This window comes from Manis pentadactyla, chromosome Y, assembly GCF_030020395.1.
Source record: "Manis pentadactyla isolate mManPen7 chromosome Y, mManPen7.hap1, whole genome shotgun sequence".
Classification (NCBI taxonomy): Eukaryota; Metazoa; Chordata; class Mammalia; order Pholidota; family Manidae; genus Manis; species Manis pentadactyla.
Genome location: NC_080039.1, coordinates 31,524,704 through 31,546,705, shown reverse-complemented (window position 1 = coordinate 31,546,705; position 22,002 = coordinate 31,524,704). Strand labels below are relative to the sequence as shown.

The 22,002-nt window shown below is 34.8% G+C and overlaps 1 protein-coding gene across 9 annotated transcripts in view; it reads right to left on the bottom strand.

The window, feature by feature from the left end:
* Positions 1 to 22,002, bottom strand: part of LOC130682144 (lysine-specific demethylase 6A-like) — a 238,338-nt gene that overhangs the window by 160,976 nt on the left and 55,360 nt on the right. For all 9 annotated transcript variants that reach the window (XR_008995425.1, XM_057496299.1, XM_057496292.1 and 6 more), the window contains exons 7-8: positions 13,371 to 13,425; positions 10,947 to 10,981 (exon numbers count right to left, since the gene is read on the bottom strand). Coding sequence is in view for 8 of the 9 variants with exons in the window: in XM_057496299.1 (XP_057352282.1) it covers positions 10,947 to 10,981; positions 13,371 to 13,425 (90 nt within the window). In the remaining variant the exon portion in view is untranslated. The remainder of the gene's footprint in view (positions 1 to 10,946; positions 10,982 to 13,370; positions 13,426 to 22,002) is intronic.

Sequence of the window (22,002 nt, the reverse complement as noted above, 5' to 3'; positions counted from 1 at the left end):
CAGCACTCTTCTCACTGCTAGTAAAACTTTCAGACTGCCCACATTTCCTTTGCCCCAGAGCATCGGGATGTGGATCTCAGTCCTCCACAAACAGCTGTTATCTCAGTCTCTCCAACTTTTTTCCCTGTCTTAGCTTTCCAACTACACTAAATCCCCAGAGCAGCAGCCATTGTAGGTTTGTGCTCCCAAAGGAGATCTCCACAGCTGGTGTTCAGCAGTCCTAGACTTCCACCCCCTCCCTGCTGTTTCTCTTCCTCTTGCCATTGAGCTAACGTGGGGAAAAGCTTGGGTCTTATCAGATCACGGCTTTGGTACGTTACCCTGTTTTCGACGTCTGCTCTGTTCAGGTGTATGCACTGAAAATCTGGCAGCCTTATTTCCTATTGCTCTTTTAAGACTAGTTTGAATAGCTATATTTCATATTATATGTAGTTCTGGGAAGTGTTCTCTGTCTCACCTCTCACTGCACTATCTTTAATCTCTTCTCAGTTGAGTTTTAAGCACAAGATAGGGGTTCAGTTTCATTCTGCTACATAAGCATCTTCATTTTTACTGAAATTATTTGTTGAAGACACCCATCTCTTTTTGTTACTTATTCTTGGCATTCATGTTGAACACCAGATGACAAATATCCATGTATTAACTTCTGGGTTATTTTGCCTGATTGGTCTGTCTGTCTGTCAGTACTATTTCATTATTGTAAATTTTGTATTATTTTTCAAGTCAGGAAAAGTGATAGTCTCCAACTTTGTTCTTATTTCTCAAGTGTTCTCTATTTGTGGGAATTGTAAAACTTTTTCTACAATATGCCATTGGAATTTTGATAGAACTTACATGCAACATGTAGGACAATATGAACAGTATGAATAATTTTATAATAAATCTTCCAAGAATGAACACCATTAGCTTTTCCTTTTCTTTCTTTCTCATTCATCAATATTTTGCACTTTTCCGTATATAAATGTCTCCTTTCTTCACTTAAACTTTTTACTAAATATTTTATGGTTCTATGTACTTACATGAACACATTATGCAAAGCAAGATACTAGTAACAGAGACAAATACCACATGATTACACATATGGGTATCAAACAGTCAAATTCAAAGACTCAAAGACTGGAATGATGGTTGTAAAGGGCGCTAGGGAAAAGGTGGTAAAGGGGACTTACTAATTAATCTGGATAAAACTTCAATTTAGAAAGTTAAGCTCTGCTATACAGCACTGCATGTAGTCAACAATACTACACTATGCACTTAAAATACTAAGACAGTAGATCTCATGTGAAGTATTCTCATCACAATAGTTTATAAATAAGGGCAAAACTCTGCTGAAGTAATGAAAGACACACAGAAAATAAATGTACAGAAATACCATATTCATGATTTGAACTTAATATTAACATTAGTACCCAAGGCAAATTTGCAGATTCAAAGTAATCACTAATAAAATTCCACTGCACTTCCTGAAGAAATTTTTTAAAATCCTGAATTCCATACAGAATTTTAAAAGGACCCAGCTCAGTGAAAAACAATCTTAAAGGGGGAAAAAAATTTAGAAGATTTGCACATCCTTAGTTTAAACCTTTAGTTTCTTTCACGATCACTGTATCTTTTATCTTTTTCCTTCATCATCAGTACAGAACTACAGACAGCATACCAGTATGATACTAGAATGTAATGTACATGTAATACCACTGGACTAGAACTAAGTCCAGAAGTAAACTCTCATGTAAGGTTGACTTGATTTTCACCAATGGTGCCAAGACTGTTCAATGGAGAAAAGGACAGGGTTTTCAACAAATGGTACTGGGAAAATCTGATATCCACATGGGAAGGAATTAAGCTGGACACCTTAAACAAATTTAATAAAAAGTGAGTAAAAAATCCCAAGTATAAAAGGCAGAAATATAAAACATGTAGAAAAAGACACCATAGAAAACTCATCATGACCTTGGATTTTGCAAATTATTTTCTATATAGAGCAAAACCAGAAGCAACTATATAAATGACCAAAACCAACCTTTAAAAAAGACAAAAATCTAAACAAACCTTTAACAAGTAAGGAGATTGACTCAGTATTCAAAAATCTCCAAACAAAAAAGTTATGGACAAATTTGTTTCTACTACTGAATTTTACTAAGCATTTTTTAAAAAACTAGTACCAGTTCTTCTCAAATACTACCCAAACAGTGAAAAGGGAGGGAACACATCCTAAGAGATCAGTATCACTGATATCAAATCCAAAGACACTGTAAGGGAAGACTACTACAGACCAGTATGTCAGGAATACCTATGGGAAAATCCACAAAAAAAACCCCAGCAAACTGAATTCAGCAGCATATTAAAAATTACACACCACAGCAAAGCAAATTTATTTTCAGAATGAAAGGATGATTTCATGTTTCCAAATCATTTAACGTTACATTACACATTAATAGAATACAACAAAAAAACAATTAGAAATATAGGGAATTACCTCAAACTGAGGAAGGACATTTATGAAAAACCAGTGTCTACAGCAGCTTTATTCACAATTTACAAGCAACCATGATGTTTTCCAGTAGCTAAATGGATAATCTGTCATACATCTAGACAATGGAGTATTATTCAGAGCTAAACAAAAATGAGTTATCAAGTCATGTAAAGGCAGGAAGAACATTAACAGCATATTATAAATGAAAAAAGAAAATCTGAAAAGGTTACATACTGTATGATTTCAACTATGATATTCTGGGATAAGGCAAAAACTATGCAGACACTAAAAATACTGGTGACTGCCAGGGGCTGGTGTAAAGCAGAGAGGACAACTGATGAAGAACACATTTTAGGGCACAGAAAATAGTTTGTTAAGATAACATATAGATACATACATTTATCATACATTTATCCAAACTCAAAGGAGGTACAGCACTAAGCATGGGTAATGACCTGTCAGTGTAGGTTTATCAACTGTTAACAAATATATCACTCTGTTGGGGATTGCTGAAAATGAAGAAAGCAATGCATGTGGGGGGCAGTGATATATGACTAATCTGTGTTTTCAATTTTGTGGTGAAACTAAGAAAATGTCTTAACCTTAAATTAAAAAAAAATACACTCCATGGTGAAAGAATGAAAGACTACCTACTAATGTCAGTCAAAGGAGAAGAATGTCCATATTTACTACTACTACCCAAAATTTTACTAGGAGTTGCAACCAAAATAATTATGCAAGAAAAGGAAATAAAAGGAACCTGAATTGGAAAGGTAGAAGTTAAACTCATATGTACAAATGACATGACCATTTTAAGTAATTCAATATTTCTGAAGACTATTCAGACTAACCCCCTTCAATGAATTTTGACAATCTGCTTTTTCAAGTAATGAGGTCCATTTCTTCTATCAAATTTGTGGGCATAGAGTTGCTCAGGCATTCCCTTATTGGACCAGTAACTTCTATCAATTGTGACATGCATGAGGTTAGTTTTACTCGAGGAAATGTCCAGTGAAAGATTATTTCTTGTTGAGACTGAGGATATTTCTACAAAGATTAGCATTTGAATGAGTGAGTAGACAAGATTGCCCATCCTCATCAATGTGTTGGGTATCACCCAATCCATCAAGGGTTCAAAAAATAAGCCAAAAAAAGGCAAAGGAGAGCAACTTTGCTCACTGCCTGCCTGAACTGGGATATCTATCTTCCCCTTGCTTTGGTACTGATGTTTGTGGTTCTTTGGTCTTCAGACCTGAATTAGTTTTTCCAGATTGCAGACAAGAGATCAAAGGACTTCTCAGCTTCATTAACTGCATGAGCAAGTTCCTGTAACAAATGTCCTCAAATATACATTTAGGTATGTATGTCATTATGTATATCATGTATCAGATACAAATGTATGCACACAAAACATACATATCTCCTATTGGTTCTGTTTCTCTAGAAACTGTAATACTAGTAACAACCCATCCTTCATTTTTCCTAAGTGTCTTCTCCCTTTTTTCTTGATTACCTAGATTGAAGTGTATCAGATCTACAAAATCTACGTTTCAAAAAACTCAATCTTTAATTTTGTTCATGTTGGTTTTTTCAAGTTCATTGATTCTTCTGTTTTCTAGTTCCACCCTTCTACTTGCTTTAGACTTTATTTGCTCTAGTTTATCCCTATGTGAAACCAGAGGTTATTGGTATTTTCTCAGTTTCTATATAAGAATTTTCATCTACAAATTTTGCTCTTTGGTTGCATGCCACAAATTTTGAGAGATTGCATTTGCATATTTGTTCAATTCAAAAAAATGTACTTCAGTTTCATTTAATTAAAAATATTTTTTGTTCTTCTTATGACTTCTTTTAGACCCAAACTTTAGAATTATGCTGTCAAATCTTCAAATATGTGGAAGTGTTTTACAGCAATAATGTTAACTATTATTGATTTATATTTATACTGTACTCTGAAAATATACTTAGCATTATTTATATAATTTAAGAAATTAAAGATGTATTTCAAGAACCATTACTTATGTTGATAAATGTTCTGAGTTCCTATGAAAATTGTTAGATTGTTATTAGTGGTATATTCTATAGGTAAATTCAATCCAAGTATAATTGGTGATATTGTTATTTAGACTGACAAGTTGTTGAAAAACATACTGTTCCTGTAATCTTTATTGTTTTGTCTGATAGATTATTCTATTATATAGGAAAAGCCATTGAAGACTCCAATGATAACAGTGATTTCATCTGTACCCTCACTGAGAGTAAATTACTCAATAAGGAAAGAATGAACTCCAACAAAGGAAAGCAAGGCAAAAGCACCATTTCCCTTCATGACACTAGTTGAGAGCACCTTTTGGAGTTCAGATACCATCAAAAAACAGCCCTGCAAAATACATCCTAACTATAAGATAAACTTCAAAATGAGTACAACTTGCCAAGAAGATGAACTAGAACCATACCAGGCCTTAGTAGACAAGATCAATTTAGAACATTCTATTACTTCACTGGATTATGGTAATCAGTTCTCACTCTTAAGAATTCACCAAAAGAAAAGAAAATAGGAAAACTAAATAAAGTCAAGAGTTGAAATGATCCTGTATGCTTTCATACACATATTTCACATTCACTAAAGTATTCAAAGCAGAGACAGAATGAAAATCAAGGAGAGGTAAAAAGCATATAATAAAACAAAGCAACAGGAAAATCAGAGATTGTATTTACCAAAAACTAAAATTCAAATAACTGTGATTAATATGCTCAAGAAAATAAATGACTGTATGGATCTGGGACAGAATTGGAAACAACATAAAGCTTTTAGGGGAAAAAAATTGAAACAACTCAAAAGTGGCTTAAGTATAAAGTAGATACATAAAAATAAAACACTAGTGAACATGCTTACAAATCAGAAGAAAATAAAGATAAGGGAGAAAAAAGTAAAAAATATGGAGGAAAAAAGTGAAAAGGTGTAACACACAAACAAGAACTTGGACATCCGAAAGAATAAATAAAAACAATTTTTGAAGAAATAACATCCCTTTATAAACAGAAAAGAGTAAAAAGGAACATACACAAGCAATACAACAAACCACAAATAGGAAATCATGAAGAAGTAGGACCATGGGAGCAAAATTTCAGGAAATCAGAAACAAAAAGAACTTCTTAAGTTACCAGCAAAGAGAAACAAACCAACCAAGGTGAAGGTGGTACACTTAACCTTTAAGGAATTAAAAATAAAATTGTGCGGTTACCTTCGAAAAGAGAAGGTACACTGTCACTCTCAGTGCTATATTTAACTTCCTGTAAATACATAATTATTTCTAAATCAGAAGTCTGAAAAAACCAGTGTAACTCAAGAGATAATAAAAATAAAATCCTATGTTCATCCAAGCTGCTTCAAAACCTATCTGAGAAGATAAAAATTATGTTTTTTAAATAATGCTAGGAAATTTCAGAAAATGTAATTATCAGGTGACAGGAAGTTAACACTGTGAGGATATAAATCCAACAGCTTAAGAGAACATTAGTAAAATAAAAAGGAAATCCATCCACATCACAGAAACCTTTTTCATGTTTCAGTCGTGTTATACTAACAAACCATAAACAATGTAAGGAAATTCTTAAACAGAATTTTCTTACATTAACAAGAAAAAGATATCTACTAATATCCAGAATTCCTGTAAATACCATATGAAAAGATACTATCAACATTTCCCTGAGACAAACATACTTAGCCATGCTTCATACCACATTCCACTTAATGCTTTGTTACACAATGACAGACATACTTTAATTTTTAAAAATTCAAATGGAAAAATTCTTTCAACTTCACAAATTTTTCTGCTTTAAAATCAGTACTTTTCCTCATGAATTTAAGAAAATGAAATTAAGGTAGTTGCATCACCCTTAAGTGTACAAATGGTTGTAATACATTTTAAGTATGTGACAACAACTTCCCTATGGTTAAGGACTAAGAGGAAAAAAAACTAATTTAAAAAACTGATATATATGCCAGGTACTTACATTGTGAGGTAAGAACTATGACAATGTTATAGAAATGCTACAGAAGAAATGGACAACTTCCTAGAAAAGTACCTTATAAGACTGACCCAGGAAGAAACAGAAAATCCGAATAGATGAATTACCAGCAAAGAAAACCAACTGGTAATAACAAACAACTCCCCCCAAAAAAATTCAGGTCAAGACAGCTTCAGAGGTGAATTCAACCTAACATTTAAAGAAGAGCAAGTAACTATTCTTCTTAAAGCAACGTAAAAAATAGAAAAGGAGACAATACTTCCAAATTCATTTTATGAGGCATCACTCGGCAACACAAAACAGAGAAAACACAAAAAAAGAATATTATAAATCAAAATTCACGATGCACACAGATGTAAAAATTCTCAACAAAATAATGGATAACCAAATCGAAAACACATAAAAAATATCATCCATCATGACCAAGGCAGATTTACTTCAGGGTTGCAAGGATGGTATAACATTTGTAAAATCCATCAATATAATATACCACCATTAACAAAAAGAATAAAAACAAATGAACATCTCAATAGATCCTGAGAAGACATCTGACAAAATTCAACATCTATTCATGATAAAAACTCTCAACAAAATGGGTAAAAAGAGTACAGACCTCAGCATAATAAAAGGCCATATATGACAAAATTACAGCCAACATCACACTTAACAGCAAAAAGTTGAAAGCTTTTCCTCTAAGATAAGGAACAAGAGAAGGATGCCCACACTCACTACGTTTATTCAACATAGTACTGAAGGTCCTAGGCACAAGCAGTTGGATAACACAAAGATAAAAGGCATCCAAATCTGTAAGGAAGAAGTTAAACTTTCACTGTTTGCAGATGACATGATACTGTATATAAGAAACCCTAAAAATCCACTCCCAAACTACCAGAACTAGTAACTGAATACAGCAAAGTTGGAGGACACAAATACACAGAAATCTGTTTCATTCCTATATACTAACAATGAACTGGCAGTAAGTGAAATCAAGAAACCAATTCCATTTATAAATTAACCAAAAAAATTTTAAATACCTAGCAATAAATCAAATCAAGGAGGTGAAAGAACTATCTATACTCTGTAAACTACAAGACATTCATAAGAGAAATTAAAGACATCAAAAATTGGAAATAAATCCTATACTCATGAGTAGGATAAATTGATATTGTCTAAATGGCAATCCTCCCTAAAGCAACCTACAATTCAACATAAACCCCATCAAAATACCAACAAAATTTTTCAGTGAACTAGAACAGGTCTAAAATTTGTATGTAACTAAAAAAGACATCAAATAGCCAAAGCAATCCTGAGAAGGAATTTAAAAACTTGGGGGGAATTATGCTCTCTGACTTCAAGCTCTACTACAAAGTCACAGTAATTAGAACAATTTGGTGCTGACATAAGAACAGAATATAGATCAATGGAACAGAATAGAAAACACAGATATAATCCCCACCACAACAGCCATATATGATCAATTAGTATATGGCAAAGGAGCCATGTATATACAATGGTGAAAAAATAACCTCCTCAGTAAGTGATGTTCAGAAAACTGGACAGATACATTTAAGGGAATGAAACTGGATTATTATTTAATTCCAAACACAAAGGTGAACTTGAAATAGATCAAAGACGTGAATATAAGTCATGAAACCATAAAACTCTTAGAAGAATACATGGGCAAAAATCTCTTGAATATAAACATGAGCAATGTTTTCCTGAACACATCTCCTCAGGTACAGGAAAGAAAAAAAATGAACAAATGGGACCACATTAAACTAAAAATTTCTGTACAGCAAGGAACACAATCAGCAAAACAAAAGGGAATCCTACAGTATAGGAGAATACATTCATAAATTACTCATCTGTTAAGGAGTTAACATCTAAAACACATAAAGAACATGATCAAACAATGGGCAGAGGTATTATGCTCAGTGAAATAAGCCAGGTGGAGAAAGACAAGTATAAAATGATTTCACTCATATGTGGAGTGTAAGAACAAAGAAAAAACTGAAGGAGCAAAACAGCAGCAGACTCACAGAACCCAAGAATGGACTAACAGTTACCAAAGGGAAAGGGACCAGGGAGGATGGGTGGGAAGGAGGGATAAGGAGGGGGAAAAAGAAAGGGGGCCTTATGATTACCATACATAATGTGGGTGGGAGGACACAGGGAGGCCTATACAGCATGGAGAGGACAGGTAGTGATTCTGCAGTATCTTACTTTGCTGATGGACGGTGACTGCAATGGGCATGTGGGAGGAACTTGGTGATGGGGGGAGTCTAGTAAATAATGTGCCTCATATAAATGTAGATTAATGATAACAAATTTTTAAAAATAAATTAAGAAAATGAGCAAGAGGATCTGAACACAAACTTCTCCAAAGAAAAAATACAGATGGCCAGCAGGCACATGAAGATGCTCCATGTCGCTAGCTAATCATCATGGAAATGAAAATTAAAGCCACAATGAGCATTCACCTCACACTGATAAGAATTACCATTATCCAAAAGAGAAGAAACAATAAATGCTGATGAGAGTGCAGAGAAATAGGATCCCTCCTACACTGTTGGTGGTACTGCAAATTGGTGCAACCACTATGAATATCAGTATGGAGGTTCCTCAAAAACTAAAAATAAGAAATACCATTTGACCCAGTAATTCCACTCCTAGGAATTTACCTGAAGAAAATTAAAACCCTGTTTCAAAAACATATATATGCACCCCTATGTTTACTGCCACACTGTTTTCAACAGCCAAGATATGGAAGCCACCTAAAGGTCCATCAATAGATGAATGGATAAAAAAGAGGTGGTACATATATACAATGGAATATTATTGAGCCACAAAAAGAAACCCTGCCATCTGCAACAACATGGATAGATTAGAGGGTATTATACTCAGTGAAATAAGTCAGTCGGACAAATACAAATACCATATGATTTCACTTATTTGTGGAATATATAAAAGCAAACAAAGCAAAACAGAAGGAACAAAACAGCCCTAGACTCACACACTGAGAAGGGTCACCAAGGCTGAAGGGAGGGGGCAAGGATAGTGTATGTAGGGTTTGGTGGATTGTTGAACCACTGTGATATACAATTGGTACTTAATTAATTAATTAATACATGTTGCTTTTCTCTTCATTTATCATCTTTAGTTTTAAAGATTGTAGTGACTTCTCATTCTAAATAATTGCTTATTTCATTGGAAAAAATATTTAAAAATGTTTCCGATTTTCAAAAAACAAAGCAGGACATCCTAATTAAAGGAGCATTGACTCTGACTCAGTTAATATTGAAACTTCAGGTATGGGGAGAGAAGGTGGTGACAGATATGCAATGCTATATTTTTTAAAGTTAAAATATCATTGGTAATACAATCTTATATTGGTTTCAAATATATAGTGTTTCAACAGTTACCGGTATTATTAGGTCCTCACCGCCTCTAGTGTGGTTACTATCAAACAACATAATAGGATGTTACAGATGTAATACTAAATATTTTAAAGCTGCCCATGATGGGTACACGTGAGCTGGGAATCAGCCATTTAAGTGACCTCAAACCATTTTACCACATCCATTCATATTGTGAATAATGGAAGATACCAGCATCTTTCCATTATGGAAACAGTTTTGCATGACAGCTATCCCCACCCCATTATATTATACTTAGGAATAAAATAAAATGATAGACTTCACAAATTTTTACTGAAGTATTTTTCCACCTGTAAGAAGTTGCTATTAAATCTATGTCTTATCCAACAACTGAAATAAAAGCATGTATGTTCAACCACTAATATTATGGATAAATGTTTTTGTCAGTCTCCTACCAATTTCCTAATATTCTACTACAGGTTATAAATTTGTATTGTACTATTTTATATACTGTATGAGTATTTAATCCCAAAACAAAAAAATTTGCCATCCACTAAACAAAATATCCTAAAATCAAAATAAAATAGCCTAAAAAACCGTGATTATGGTAATAGTATCAAAGTGATACTATACTGATTATAAATGATGTGTAAAAGTGATTTCAATATTAGAGAAAAACAGAAGGAACTATTCTAAGGCAATGCTTATAACAAACACTATAAATATCTTGAAAAGAAAACTGGGTATTATAAGGGTGGTAAAGAGGATAGTGTTTGGGGAAATTACTGAATCACAGTAAGTTGAAGGTAGAGTTACAAAACTATACATAGTGAACATAAACCTCAAATTATTTCATTCTGCTTGCATAATATCACTAACAAGCAAAATTTAAAACACACTTAGGAAGTATAAAATAGCAAGTATATGCAGGAATATATAAAATTCAATTAAACTGACTGATATTTAATTTGAAACATGAAACTGTAGTATAATTTATTTCACATACAGCATGGATAGGACATTTGTTATTCTTATTTTTAAATAGTATATGTTAAAATACTTACCTGGGTTTCATACAAGTGGGCGATATGAAACTGAACTACAAAGGATCATAGAAAAAAATTATAAAATAGATGAGTTTAACATAATAACAAAAATAGAGATACTATAGAGATCAAAGGAAATGTAAACTTATTGATTATTAATTTGATTCAGTAGGTCAAGTTATTTCTAATGAATAATATATAAATCTAAAAAGTTACTGAGCATGTGAAAACATTGTAGTTAAATAAATTTTAATCCACTTATTTTTAATTTCAAAAAAATTTAATTTAAAATATTAAAAACAGTAAGTATACAAATATCAAATCAGTACTAAGTACTGTAACTTTTTAAATGTATGTATTTTAAATGATATATTCATGACATCCAAGAATTTTCACTTTAAATTATAAAGCTACTATTTAATTAGAGACTTTTTTAGAAAGCATACACAAATTTTTGCTTTATAGTCCATCTCATACAAACATTTCTTAAGAAGTTATAAGGACATTATTACAGACACATAGGATAAATGACTTTTTTTTCAGTTCTTCAGAATTAAGTGAGTTTAATAAAGAACAAAAAGTCAAACCACCTAAAAATTCAAGATTATAAATTAAACATCTGAAAATGAAATGAAAAGAGGACACTGCTTTTTCTTGAAAGTCTACCTGATAACAAATTGCCAAAGACCATAACACTAAATAAAGCAAAAGCACAACTAAATTCTAGCTATTCGAATTTTATGATTTTCGTATTTCAATGGCAAACATCTTTCCTTGTTTTGTTTTAGATCGTAACCAGATGAAAATTATATGCAAAATATTTACAAATGTGGAATTTTTTCAACAAAAGACACAATTATTATAAATTTCTCAGTAGGATCAGTAGCAAGATGTCTCTTTTTCTTTTCCTTCTCCTCCCTCCTCACTACTTTCTTATTCTTTCTCAATGAATGGCAGTTATTTTAGGAAGCTGAAATTTACCAATTCTTAAATTCAATTCTTTAAGACTCTGATTCAATCAGCCTGTGGTGTGAAGGTCTGCAAAATGTGTTCATTAGTAAATCCCTCAATTTCTCATAACTAAATATTCTAAATGGAGGATGGAGAACACTACATTAGATATCCACAAATTCCTTCCCTTTAAAGAAAGGAAAATTATGCCCAAATTTTCTAATCAACTCTAAAATCAAACTTTTTGATATAAAGTTACTGCTGTACATATGTCATTACTTATCAGAAGGTCAACATCTGTGAGGCACAATAAAAATATTATTTCCAGAGAGGAGAAAAATACTATCAAAGAGAAATAATAAAACCAAACAAACGAGCTAAGAAGAAAAAGTAAGTTCCACATACAAAAACCTCTTTATTTTATAGATTAAGAGACTTTCTTTCTCTTCATTGCCCTTTCGCAACATAGCTTTCCCCACCATTTCAAGTGCACTTTACAGAAAGTCATCTCACAGCATTATTAGAGATAAATTGAGTGATTATCAGTAAAAAAAACAAAAACACATGAAAAGTCTGTATCTCATATTTCCCATCTTCAAAGTCATGTGATACAGTCAGGTCACTGGCACACTATTAGAATCATCTGAACTTTCTGCAAATTATGGTCTTAAGTCCCATGATCTAACAAAATACAGTGTCATCTTTTCTAAGGTATCTCCTATTTCATATTGAAGGAAGGCCATAAACATACAACAAAGAAAATGATCAATATGGCAACTTTCAATTATACAGACTGCATTCTTGACAATATAATGAAAAAATATTTAGAAACTTCTTTCATTGAGAAAAATTATTTTTGGAAAACTAGAACAAATATTGCACTAAAGAAAAATCACATGATTAAATTTTATATCACCCAATTGTTATTCAAAGATGTTAATTATATACATCCATTTCTCTACCTCCAAAACAGTATGCATTTATGTAAAAAAGTTTTACATGGAACTTATTAAAAATAAAAATACATTTTTTACCCAGCTTCTTTTTTAACTTTGAATACTTCTGATATTCTCATTTCACAATATAGGTAAGAGTTTCAAAGAACAGACATGGCCTGTAGAATGCAAATATTCAAATTTACTGAAGAATAACTTTTCCATTTAAAAAGATGGAAATTCCAAGAAAAAAATTAATCAATGATACCTGGCATAAAAATGCAGCAACAATGTTTTAGTGCTCTGTGAGAAACCAGACATTTCTATAGTAATGAAGCAATGATGTTGAAAATCTTAAAAACAAAAATGGCCTAAATCAAATAACTAAAAGTAGTGTCTGAATCAGGAATATGCTCTTACATTTTTACCAATAATCAACAAAAACAAACATACAGATTGGAGAAGGTATTCATGATTTGAAACATCCTGTAGATATTCTATTCCTCAAGAAGACAAAAAAAAATGAAAAACACTACTGTACTTAGAAAATACTTACTTTCAACACTGGACAAAGTACAGGGACTATCATCAATCAAAGCTAAATGAAAATGCTGTTAAAAAAAAAGGGAAATATTACTGCACTAAATTTAGGATTGCATATAGTCAATTTCCTATATTTAAAATTTTTAACATCTCACATACAATGAAATCATGTTATATAACACATAGTAGCCAATGAAATAAAATTGTACCATTCAGAATTTATTTTGGAAAGGCTACCAAGTCATTTCCATGGAGATAAGAAAGGACAATGTGTTTACTAATACTTTATTATGTTTTATTACACGAAAAAAAAAGTCATGCCGATATAGTACTCAAGTAAAAAAAAATTAATATATCAAAATGTAAATGAAATGTGTTTAAAGTCATCATGTAAGAATTTGCAAGGTTGAACCTAACCAAAGAAATGAAATACCTATTCCCTGAAAACAAGACACTCACAAGAGAAATGAAAGAAGATACCAATAAATGGAAACACATCCCGGGCTCATGAATATGAAGAATTAGTATTGTCAAAATGGCCATCCTGCCTAAAGCAATCTAAAGATTCAATGCAATCTAAAGATTCAATGCAATTACTATTAAAATACCAACAGTAAGGGGTGGAGCAAAGATGGCGACATGAATAGAGAAAAGCGGAAATCTCCTCCCAAAACCACATATATCTATTAAAATATAACAAAGACAACTCTTCCTAGAATAGAGACAGGAGGACACAGGACAATATCCAGGCCACATCCACACATGCGAGAACCCAGCGCGTCGTGAAGGGGGTAAGATACAAGCCCAGCCCGGAGGGACCCAAGTGCCCCTCCCCCCAAATCCCTGTGGGAGGAGAGGAGTTGGACCAGGGAGGGAGACGGAGCCCAGGACTGCTGAACACCCAGCCCCAGCCATCCGCACCAGAGCGCAGACACAGTGCATGTGTGGGGTCCTGGACAGTAGGGAAACAGGACAGTAAGACCAATGAGTGGGTCCCTGAGGCTGACGCCCTAGGACAAAGAAAAGTGAGCGGCTCTTTTTTTCTAATTATTTAATTTTTTGTTTTTGTTTTTGTTTTTTTTGCGAGTGCTTTTTGGAAATCTTAAAGGGACAGGGACCACAAAACCGGATGGGAACTTCCCAGGACACATAGTCCAGAGGCACGGAATCTGGGGATCTCTGGGCACCCTAACCCCTGGGCTGCAGGGAGCAGGGAGGCCCCTTACGGAGATAAATAGCCCCCCAGCAGCTCCTGCTCCAACGCGACTCCACCACTTTGGAGCAGCTGCCCGAGCCAGGCCACGCCCACAGCAACAGCGGAGATTAACTCCATAGCAGCCGGGCAGGAAGCAGAAACCCTGTCTGCGCGCAGCTGCGCAGCACAAGCCACTAGAGGCCGCTGTTCTCCCAGGAGAGGAGGGCCACAAACCAACAAGAAAGGAAGTCCTTCCAGCCGTCACTCGTCCCAGCTCTGCAGACTATTCCTATCACCATGAAAAGGCAAAGCTACAGGCAGACAAAGATCACAGAGACAACACCAGAGAAGGAGACAGACCTAACCAGTCTTCCTGACAAAGAATTCAAAATAAAAATCATAAACATGCAGACAGAGATGCAGAGAAACATGCAAGAGCTAAGGGATGAAGTCCAGAGGAAGATAACAGATGCCAGGAAGGAGATTACAGAAGTGAAACAAACCCTGGAAAGACTTATAAGCAGAATGGATAAGATGCAAGAGGCCACTGATAGAATAGAAACCAGAGAACAGGAACGCATAGAAGCTGACATAGAGAGAGATAAAAGGATCTCCAGGAATGTAACAATATTAAGAGAACTGTGTGACCAATCCAAAAGGAACAATATCCACATCATAGGAGTACCAGCAGAAGAGGAGAGAGTAAAAGGCATAGAAAGTGTCTTTGAAGAAATAATTGCTGAAAACTTCCCCACACTGGGGGAGGAAATAATCAAACAGACCACGGAAATACAAAGAACTCCCAACAGAAAGGACCCAAGGAGGACAACACCAAACACATAATAATTAAAATGGCAAAGATCAAGGGCAAGGAAAGAGTTTTAAAAGCAGCTAGAGAGAAAAAGGTCACCTGTAAAGGAAATCCCATCAGGCTATCATTAGACTTCTTAACAGAAACCCTACAGGCCAGAAGAGAATGGCATGATATACTTAATGCAATGAAACAGAAGGGCCTTGAACCAAGGATACTGTATCCAGCACGATTATCATTTAAATATCAAGGAGGGATTAAACAATTTCCAGACAAGCAAACGTTGAGGGAATTTGCCCCCCACAAACCACCTATACAGGGTATCTTACAGGGAATCCTCTAGATGAGAGCACTACTAAAAAAAGCACAGAACAAAACACCCAACATATGAAGAAAGGAGGAGGAGGAATAACAAGGGAGAGAACAAAAGAATCTCCAGACAGTGTATATAATAGCTCAATAATCAAGCTAAGTTAGGCAGTAAGATACTAAAGAGGCTAACCTTGAACCTTTGGTAACCACGAATTTAAAGCCTGCAATGGCAATAAGTACATTTCTTTCAATACTCACCTAAATGTAAATGGACTTAATGCACCAATCAAAAGACATAGGGTAATAGAATGGATAAAAAAGCAAGACCAATCTATATGCTGCTTACAAGAAACTCACCTCAAACCCAAAGACATGCACAGACTAAAAGTCAAGGGATGGAAAAACATATTTCAGGCAAACAACAGACAGAAGAAAGCAGGGGTTGCAGTACTAATATCAGACAAAATAGACTTCAAAACAAAGAAAGTAACAAGAGATAAAGAAGGACACAACATAATGATAAAGGACTCAGTCCAACAAGAGGATATAACCATTCTAAATATATATACACCCAACACAGGAGCAGCAGCATATGTGAAACAAATACTAACAGAACTAAAGGGGGAAATAGACTGCAATGCATCATTTTAGGAGACTTCAACACGCCACTCACCCCAAAGGACAGATTCACTGGGCAGAAAATAAGTAAGGACACAGAGGCACTGAATGACACCCTAGAACAGATGGACCTAATAGACATCTACAGAACTCTACATCCAAAACCAATAGGATATACATTCTTCTCAAGTGCACATGGAACATTCTCCAGAATAGACCACATACTAGGTCAAAAAAAGAGCCTCAATAAATTCCTAAAGATCGAAATTCAACTAACCACCTTTTCAGACTACAAAGGTATAAAACCAGAAATAAATTGTACAAAGAAAGCAAAAAGGCTCACAAACACATGGAGGCTTAACAACACGCTCCTAAATACTCAATGGATCAACAAACAAATTAAAATAGAGATCAAGGAATATATGGAAACAAATGATAACAACAACACAAAAACCCAACTTCTGTGGGACACAGCAAAAGCAGTCTTAAGAGGAAAGTATATAGCGATCCAGGCACACTTGAAGAAGTAAGAACAATACCAAATGAATAGGCTAACATCACAATTACCAAAAATGGAAAAAGAACAAATGAGGTCTAAAGTCAGCAGAAGGAGGGACATAACAAACATAAGAGAAGAAATAAACAAAACTGAGAAGAATAAAACAATAGCAAAAATCAATGAAACCAACAGCTGGTTGATTGAGAAAATAAAATAGATAAGCCTTTAGCCAAACTTATTAAGAGAAAAACAGAATCAACACAAATCAACACAATCAGAAACGAGAATGGAAAAATCATGAGACTCCACAGAAATACAAAGAATTATTAAAGACTACTATGAAAACCTGTATGCCAACAAGCTGGAAAACCTAGAAGAAATGGACAACTTCCTACAAAAATATAACCTTCCAAGACTGACCAAGGAAAAAACACAAAACTTAAACAAACCAATTATCAGCCAAGAAGTTGAAATGGTAATCAAAAAACAACCCAAGAACAAAACCCCCGGGCCGGATGGATTTACCTCGGAATTTTATCAGACATACAGACAAGACATAATACCCATTCTCCTTAAAGTTTTCCAAAAAATAGAAGAGGAGGGAATACTCCCAAACTCATTCTATGAAACCAACATCACCCTAATACCAAAACCAGGCAAAGAACCCAACAAAATAGAAAATTAGAGACCAATATCCCTGACGAATGTAGATGCAAAAATACTCAATAAAATATTACCAAAGCGAATTCAAAAATACATCAAAAGGATCATACACCATGACCAAGTGGGATTCATCCCAGGGATGCAAGGATGGTACAACACTCGAAAATCCATCAACATCATCCACCACATCAACAAAAACCACATGATCATCTCCATAGATGCTGTAAAAACATTTGACAAAATTCAACATCCATTCATCATAAAAACTCTCAGCAAAATGGAAATAGAGGGCAAGTACCTCAACATAATAAAGGCCATATATGATAAACCCTCAGCCAACATTATATTGAACAGTGAGAAGCTGAAAGCTTTTCCTCTGAGATCGGGAACAAGACAGGGATGCCCACTCTCCCACTGTTATTCAACATAGTACTGGAGGTCCTAGCCACGGTAATCAGACAAAACAAAGAAATACAAGGAATCCAGATTGGTAAAGAAGTCAAACTGTCACTATTTGCAGATGACATGATATTGTACATAAAAAACACCAAAGATTCCACTACAAAACTACTAGAACTGATATCGGAATACAGCAAAGTTGCAGGATACAAAATTAACACACAGAAATCTATGGCTTTCCTATGTACTAACAATGAGCCAACAGAAAGAGAAATCAGGAAAACAACTCCATTCACAATTGCATCAAAAAGAATAAAATACCTAGGAATAAACCTAACCAAAGAATTGAAAGACCTATACCCTGAAAACTACAGGCTTCTCTTAAGAGAAATGAAAGAGGTCGGTAACAAATGGAAACTCATCCCATGCTCCTAGCTAGGAAGAATTAATATCGTCAAAATGGCCATCCTGCCCAAAGCAATATACAGATTCGATGCAATCCCTATCAAATTACCAACAGCATTCTTCAATGAACTGGGAACAAATAGTTCAAAAATTCATATGGAACCTCCAAAGACCCCAAATAGCCAAAGCAATCCTGAGAAGGAAGAATAAAGTAGGGGGATCTCACTCCCCAAGTTCAAGCTCTACTACAAAGCCACAGTAATCAAGACAATTTGGTACTGGCACAAGAACAGAGCCACAGACAGTGGAACAGAATGGAGACTCCAGACATAAATCCAAACATATATGGTCAATTAATATTCAATAAAGGGGCCATGGGCATACCATGGGGAAATTACAGTCTCTTCAACAGATGGTGCTGGCAAAACTGGACAGCTACATGTAAGAGAATGAAACTGGATCACTGTCTAACCCTATACACAAAAGTAAATTAGAAATGAATGAAAAACCTGAATGTAAGTCATGAAATCATAAAACACTTAGGAAAAAACATAGGCAAATATCTCTTGGACATAAACATGAGTGACTTCTTAAAGAACGTATCTCCCAGGCAAGGCAAACAAAAGCAAAAATGAACAAGTGGGACTATATCAAGCTGAAAAGCTTCTGTACATCAAAGGACATCATAAATAGAACAAAAAGGTATCCTACAGTATGGGAGAATATATTCATAAAGACAGATCCGATAAAGGGTTGACATCCAAAATATATAAAGAGCTGACACACCTCAACAAACAAAAAACAAATAATCCAATTAAAAAATTGGCAGAGGAGCTGAATAGACAGTTCTCGAAAGAAGAAATTGAGATGGCCAACACACACATGAAAAGATGCTCCACATCACTTGTCATCAGAGAAATGCAAATTAAAACCACAATGAGATATCACCTCACACCATTAAGGATGGCTACCATCCAAAAGACAAACAACAAATGTTGGCGAGATTGTGGAGAAAAGGAAACCCTCCTACACTGTTGGTGGGAATGTAAAGTAGTTCCACCATTGTGGAAAACAGTATGGAGGTTCCTCAAAATGCTTAAAATAGAAATACCATTTGACCCAGGAAGTCCACTCCTAGAAATTAACCCAAAGGAAGCAAGAGCCCAGATTCAAAAAGACATGTGCACCCCTATGTTTATCGCAGCACTATTTACAATAGCCAAGATATGGAAGCAACCCAAGTGTCCATCAGTAGATGAATAGATAAAGAATATATGTTACATATACACAATGGAATATTGTTTAGCCATAAAATGAAAACAAATCCTACCACTTGCAACAACATGGATGGAGCTGGAGGGTATTATGCTCAGTGAAATAAGCCAGGTGGAGAAAGACAAGTACCAAATGATTTCACTCATATGTGGAGTATTAAGAGCAAAGCAAAACTGAAGGAACCAAACAGCATGAAAATCCCAGAACCCATGAATGGACTAACAGCTACCAAAGAGAAAAAGACTGGGGAGGATGGGTGGGAAGGGAGGGATAAGGGCGGAAAAAAGAAAGGTAGCATTACAATTAGCATGTATAATGCGGGGGGGTGTACACGGCGGGCTCTATAACACAGAGAAGACAAGTAGTGATTTTACAGCATCTTACTAGCTGGTGGACAGTGACTGTGAAGGGGTTTTAGTTATTTACTATAATTATGTGAGAAATTAATTATGGAGTATAATCTATAAGATCCCTTTAAGAACTTTTTTACAAAAATATATAAAGAACTTATATACCTCAACACCAAGAAAACAACCTGATTTAAAAAGATGGGTGGAGAACCTGAAAAGACACTTTTCAAAGAAGAAATACAGATGGCCAACAGGCACATGAAAAGATGCTCCACATCACTAATCATCAAGAAAATGCAAATCAAAACCACAGTGAGTTATCACCTCACACCAGACTGAAAGGCCACCATCCAAAAGACAAGAAATAACAAGTTAGTGAGGATGCAAAGAAATGGGAACCTCCTACACTGTTGGTGAGAATGTAAATTGGTGCAGCCACTGTGGAAAGCAGTATGGAGGTTCCTCAAAAAACTAAGAATAGAAATTCCATTTGACCCAGCAATTCCCTTCTAGAAATTTACCCAAAGAAAACAAAATCCCTGACTTGGAAAGATATATGCACCCCTATGTTTACTGCTGCATTATTTACAATAGCCAAGATATGGAAGCAACTTAAGTGTCCATCAACAGATGAATGGATATAGAAGAGGTGGTACATGCACGCAATGTGCACGCAATGGAGTATTACTCATCCATAAAAAAATCCTGCCATTTGCAACAATGTGGATGGATCTAGAGGGTATTTTGTTCAGTGAAATAAGCCAGGTGGAGAAAGACAAATACTATATGATTTCACTTATTTGTGGAACATAAATACAAAGCAAAACAGAATGAACAAAACTGCAGTGGACTCACAGACACTGAGAAGTGACTAGTGGTCACCATGGGAGACGAGTTGGGGCAGGTGGGTGGGAAGGTTAAGGGGGATTAAGGAGGCACAAAAATTCTCAATCATAATATAAGTTGAACACTGGGATAGTAGTGCAGTATGGAGAATATAGCCAGTGATTCTGTAACATCTTCCTATGTTGACATATAGTAACTGCACTAGTGGGGATGAGGATTTAATCAAATGGGTAACTGTTGAACTACATTGTTGTATACTTGAAACCAACATAAGATTGTTTATCAATGATAATTCAATATAAAAACCTAGGTGCAAAAGAAAAAAGAAAAAGATAGGGAACAAGACAAGGATGCCCACTCTCCCCACTCTCATTCAACATAGTTGTGGAGGTTGTAACCACAGCAATCAGACAAAACAAAGAAATAAAAGGCATTCAGATTGGCAAGGAGGAAGTTAAACTGTCTGTGTTTGCAGAAGACATGATATTGTACATAAAAAACCCTAAAGAATCTGATCTAAAACTACTACGATAGTATCTGAATTCAGCAAAGTTACAGGATTCAAAATTAATACATAGAAATATGTTGCATTCCTATATACTATCAATGAACTAGCAGCAAGAGATATCAGGAAAATAGTTCCATTTTCAGTTGCATCAAAAAAAAATAATAAAATATAATGCCTGGGAATAAACCTAATCAAGGAAGTGAAAGACTTATACCCTGAAAACTACAAGACACGCTTAAGAGAAATTAAAGAGGACACTAACAAATGGAAACTCATCCCATGCTCTTGGCTTGGAAGAATTAATATTGTCAAAATGGCCATCCTGCCTAAAGCAAGCTACAGATTCAATGCAATGCCTACCAAAATACCAACAGCATTCTTCAACACACTGGAGCAAATAGTTTAAAAATTCATGTGGAACCACCAAAGATCCTGAATAGCCAAAGCAATCCTGAGAAAGAAGAATAAAGCAGGATGAATTATGCTCCCTGACTTCAAGCTCTACTACAAAGCCGCAGTAATTAAGACAATTTGGTACTGGCACAAGTACAGAGCCATAGACCAGTGGAACAGACTAGAGAGCCCAGATATAAACCCAAACATATATGGTCAATTAATATATGATAAAGAGCCATGGATATACAATGGGGAAATGACAGCCTCTTCAACAGCTGGTGTTCACAAAACTGTACAGTTACATGTAAGAGAATGGAACTGAACCATACACAAAAGTAAATTTGAAATGGATCAAAGACCTGAATGTA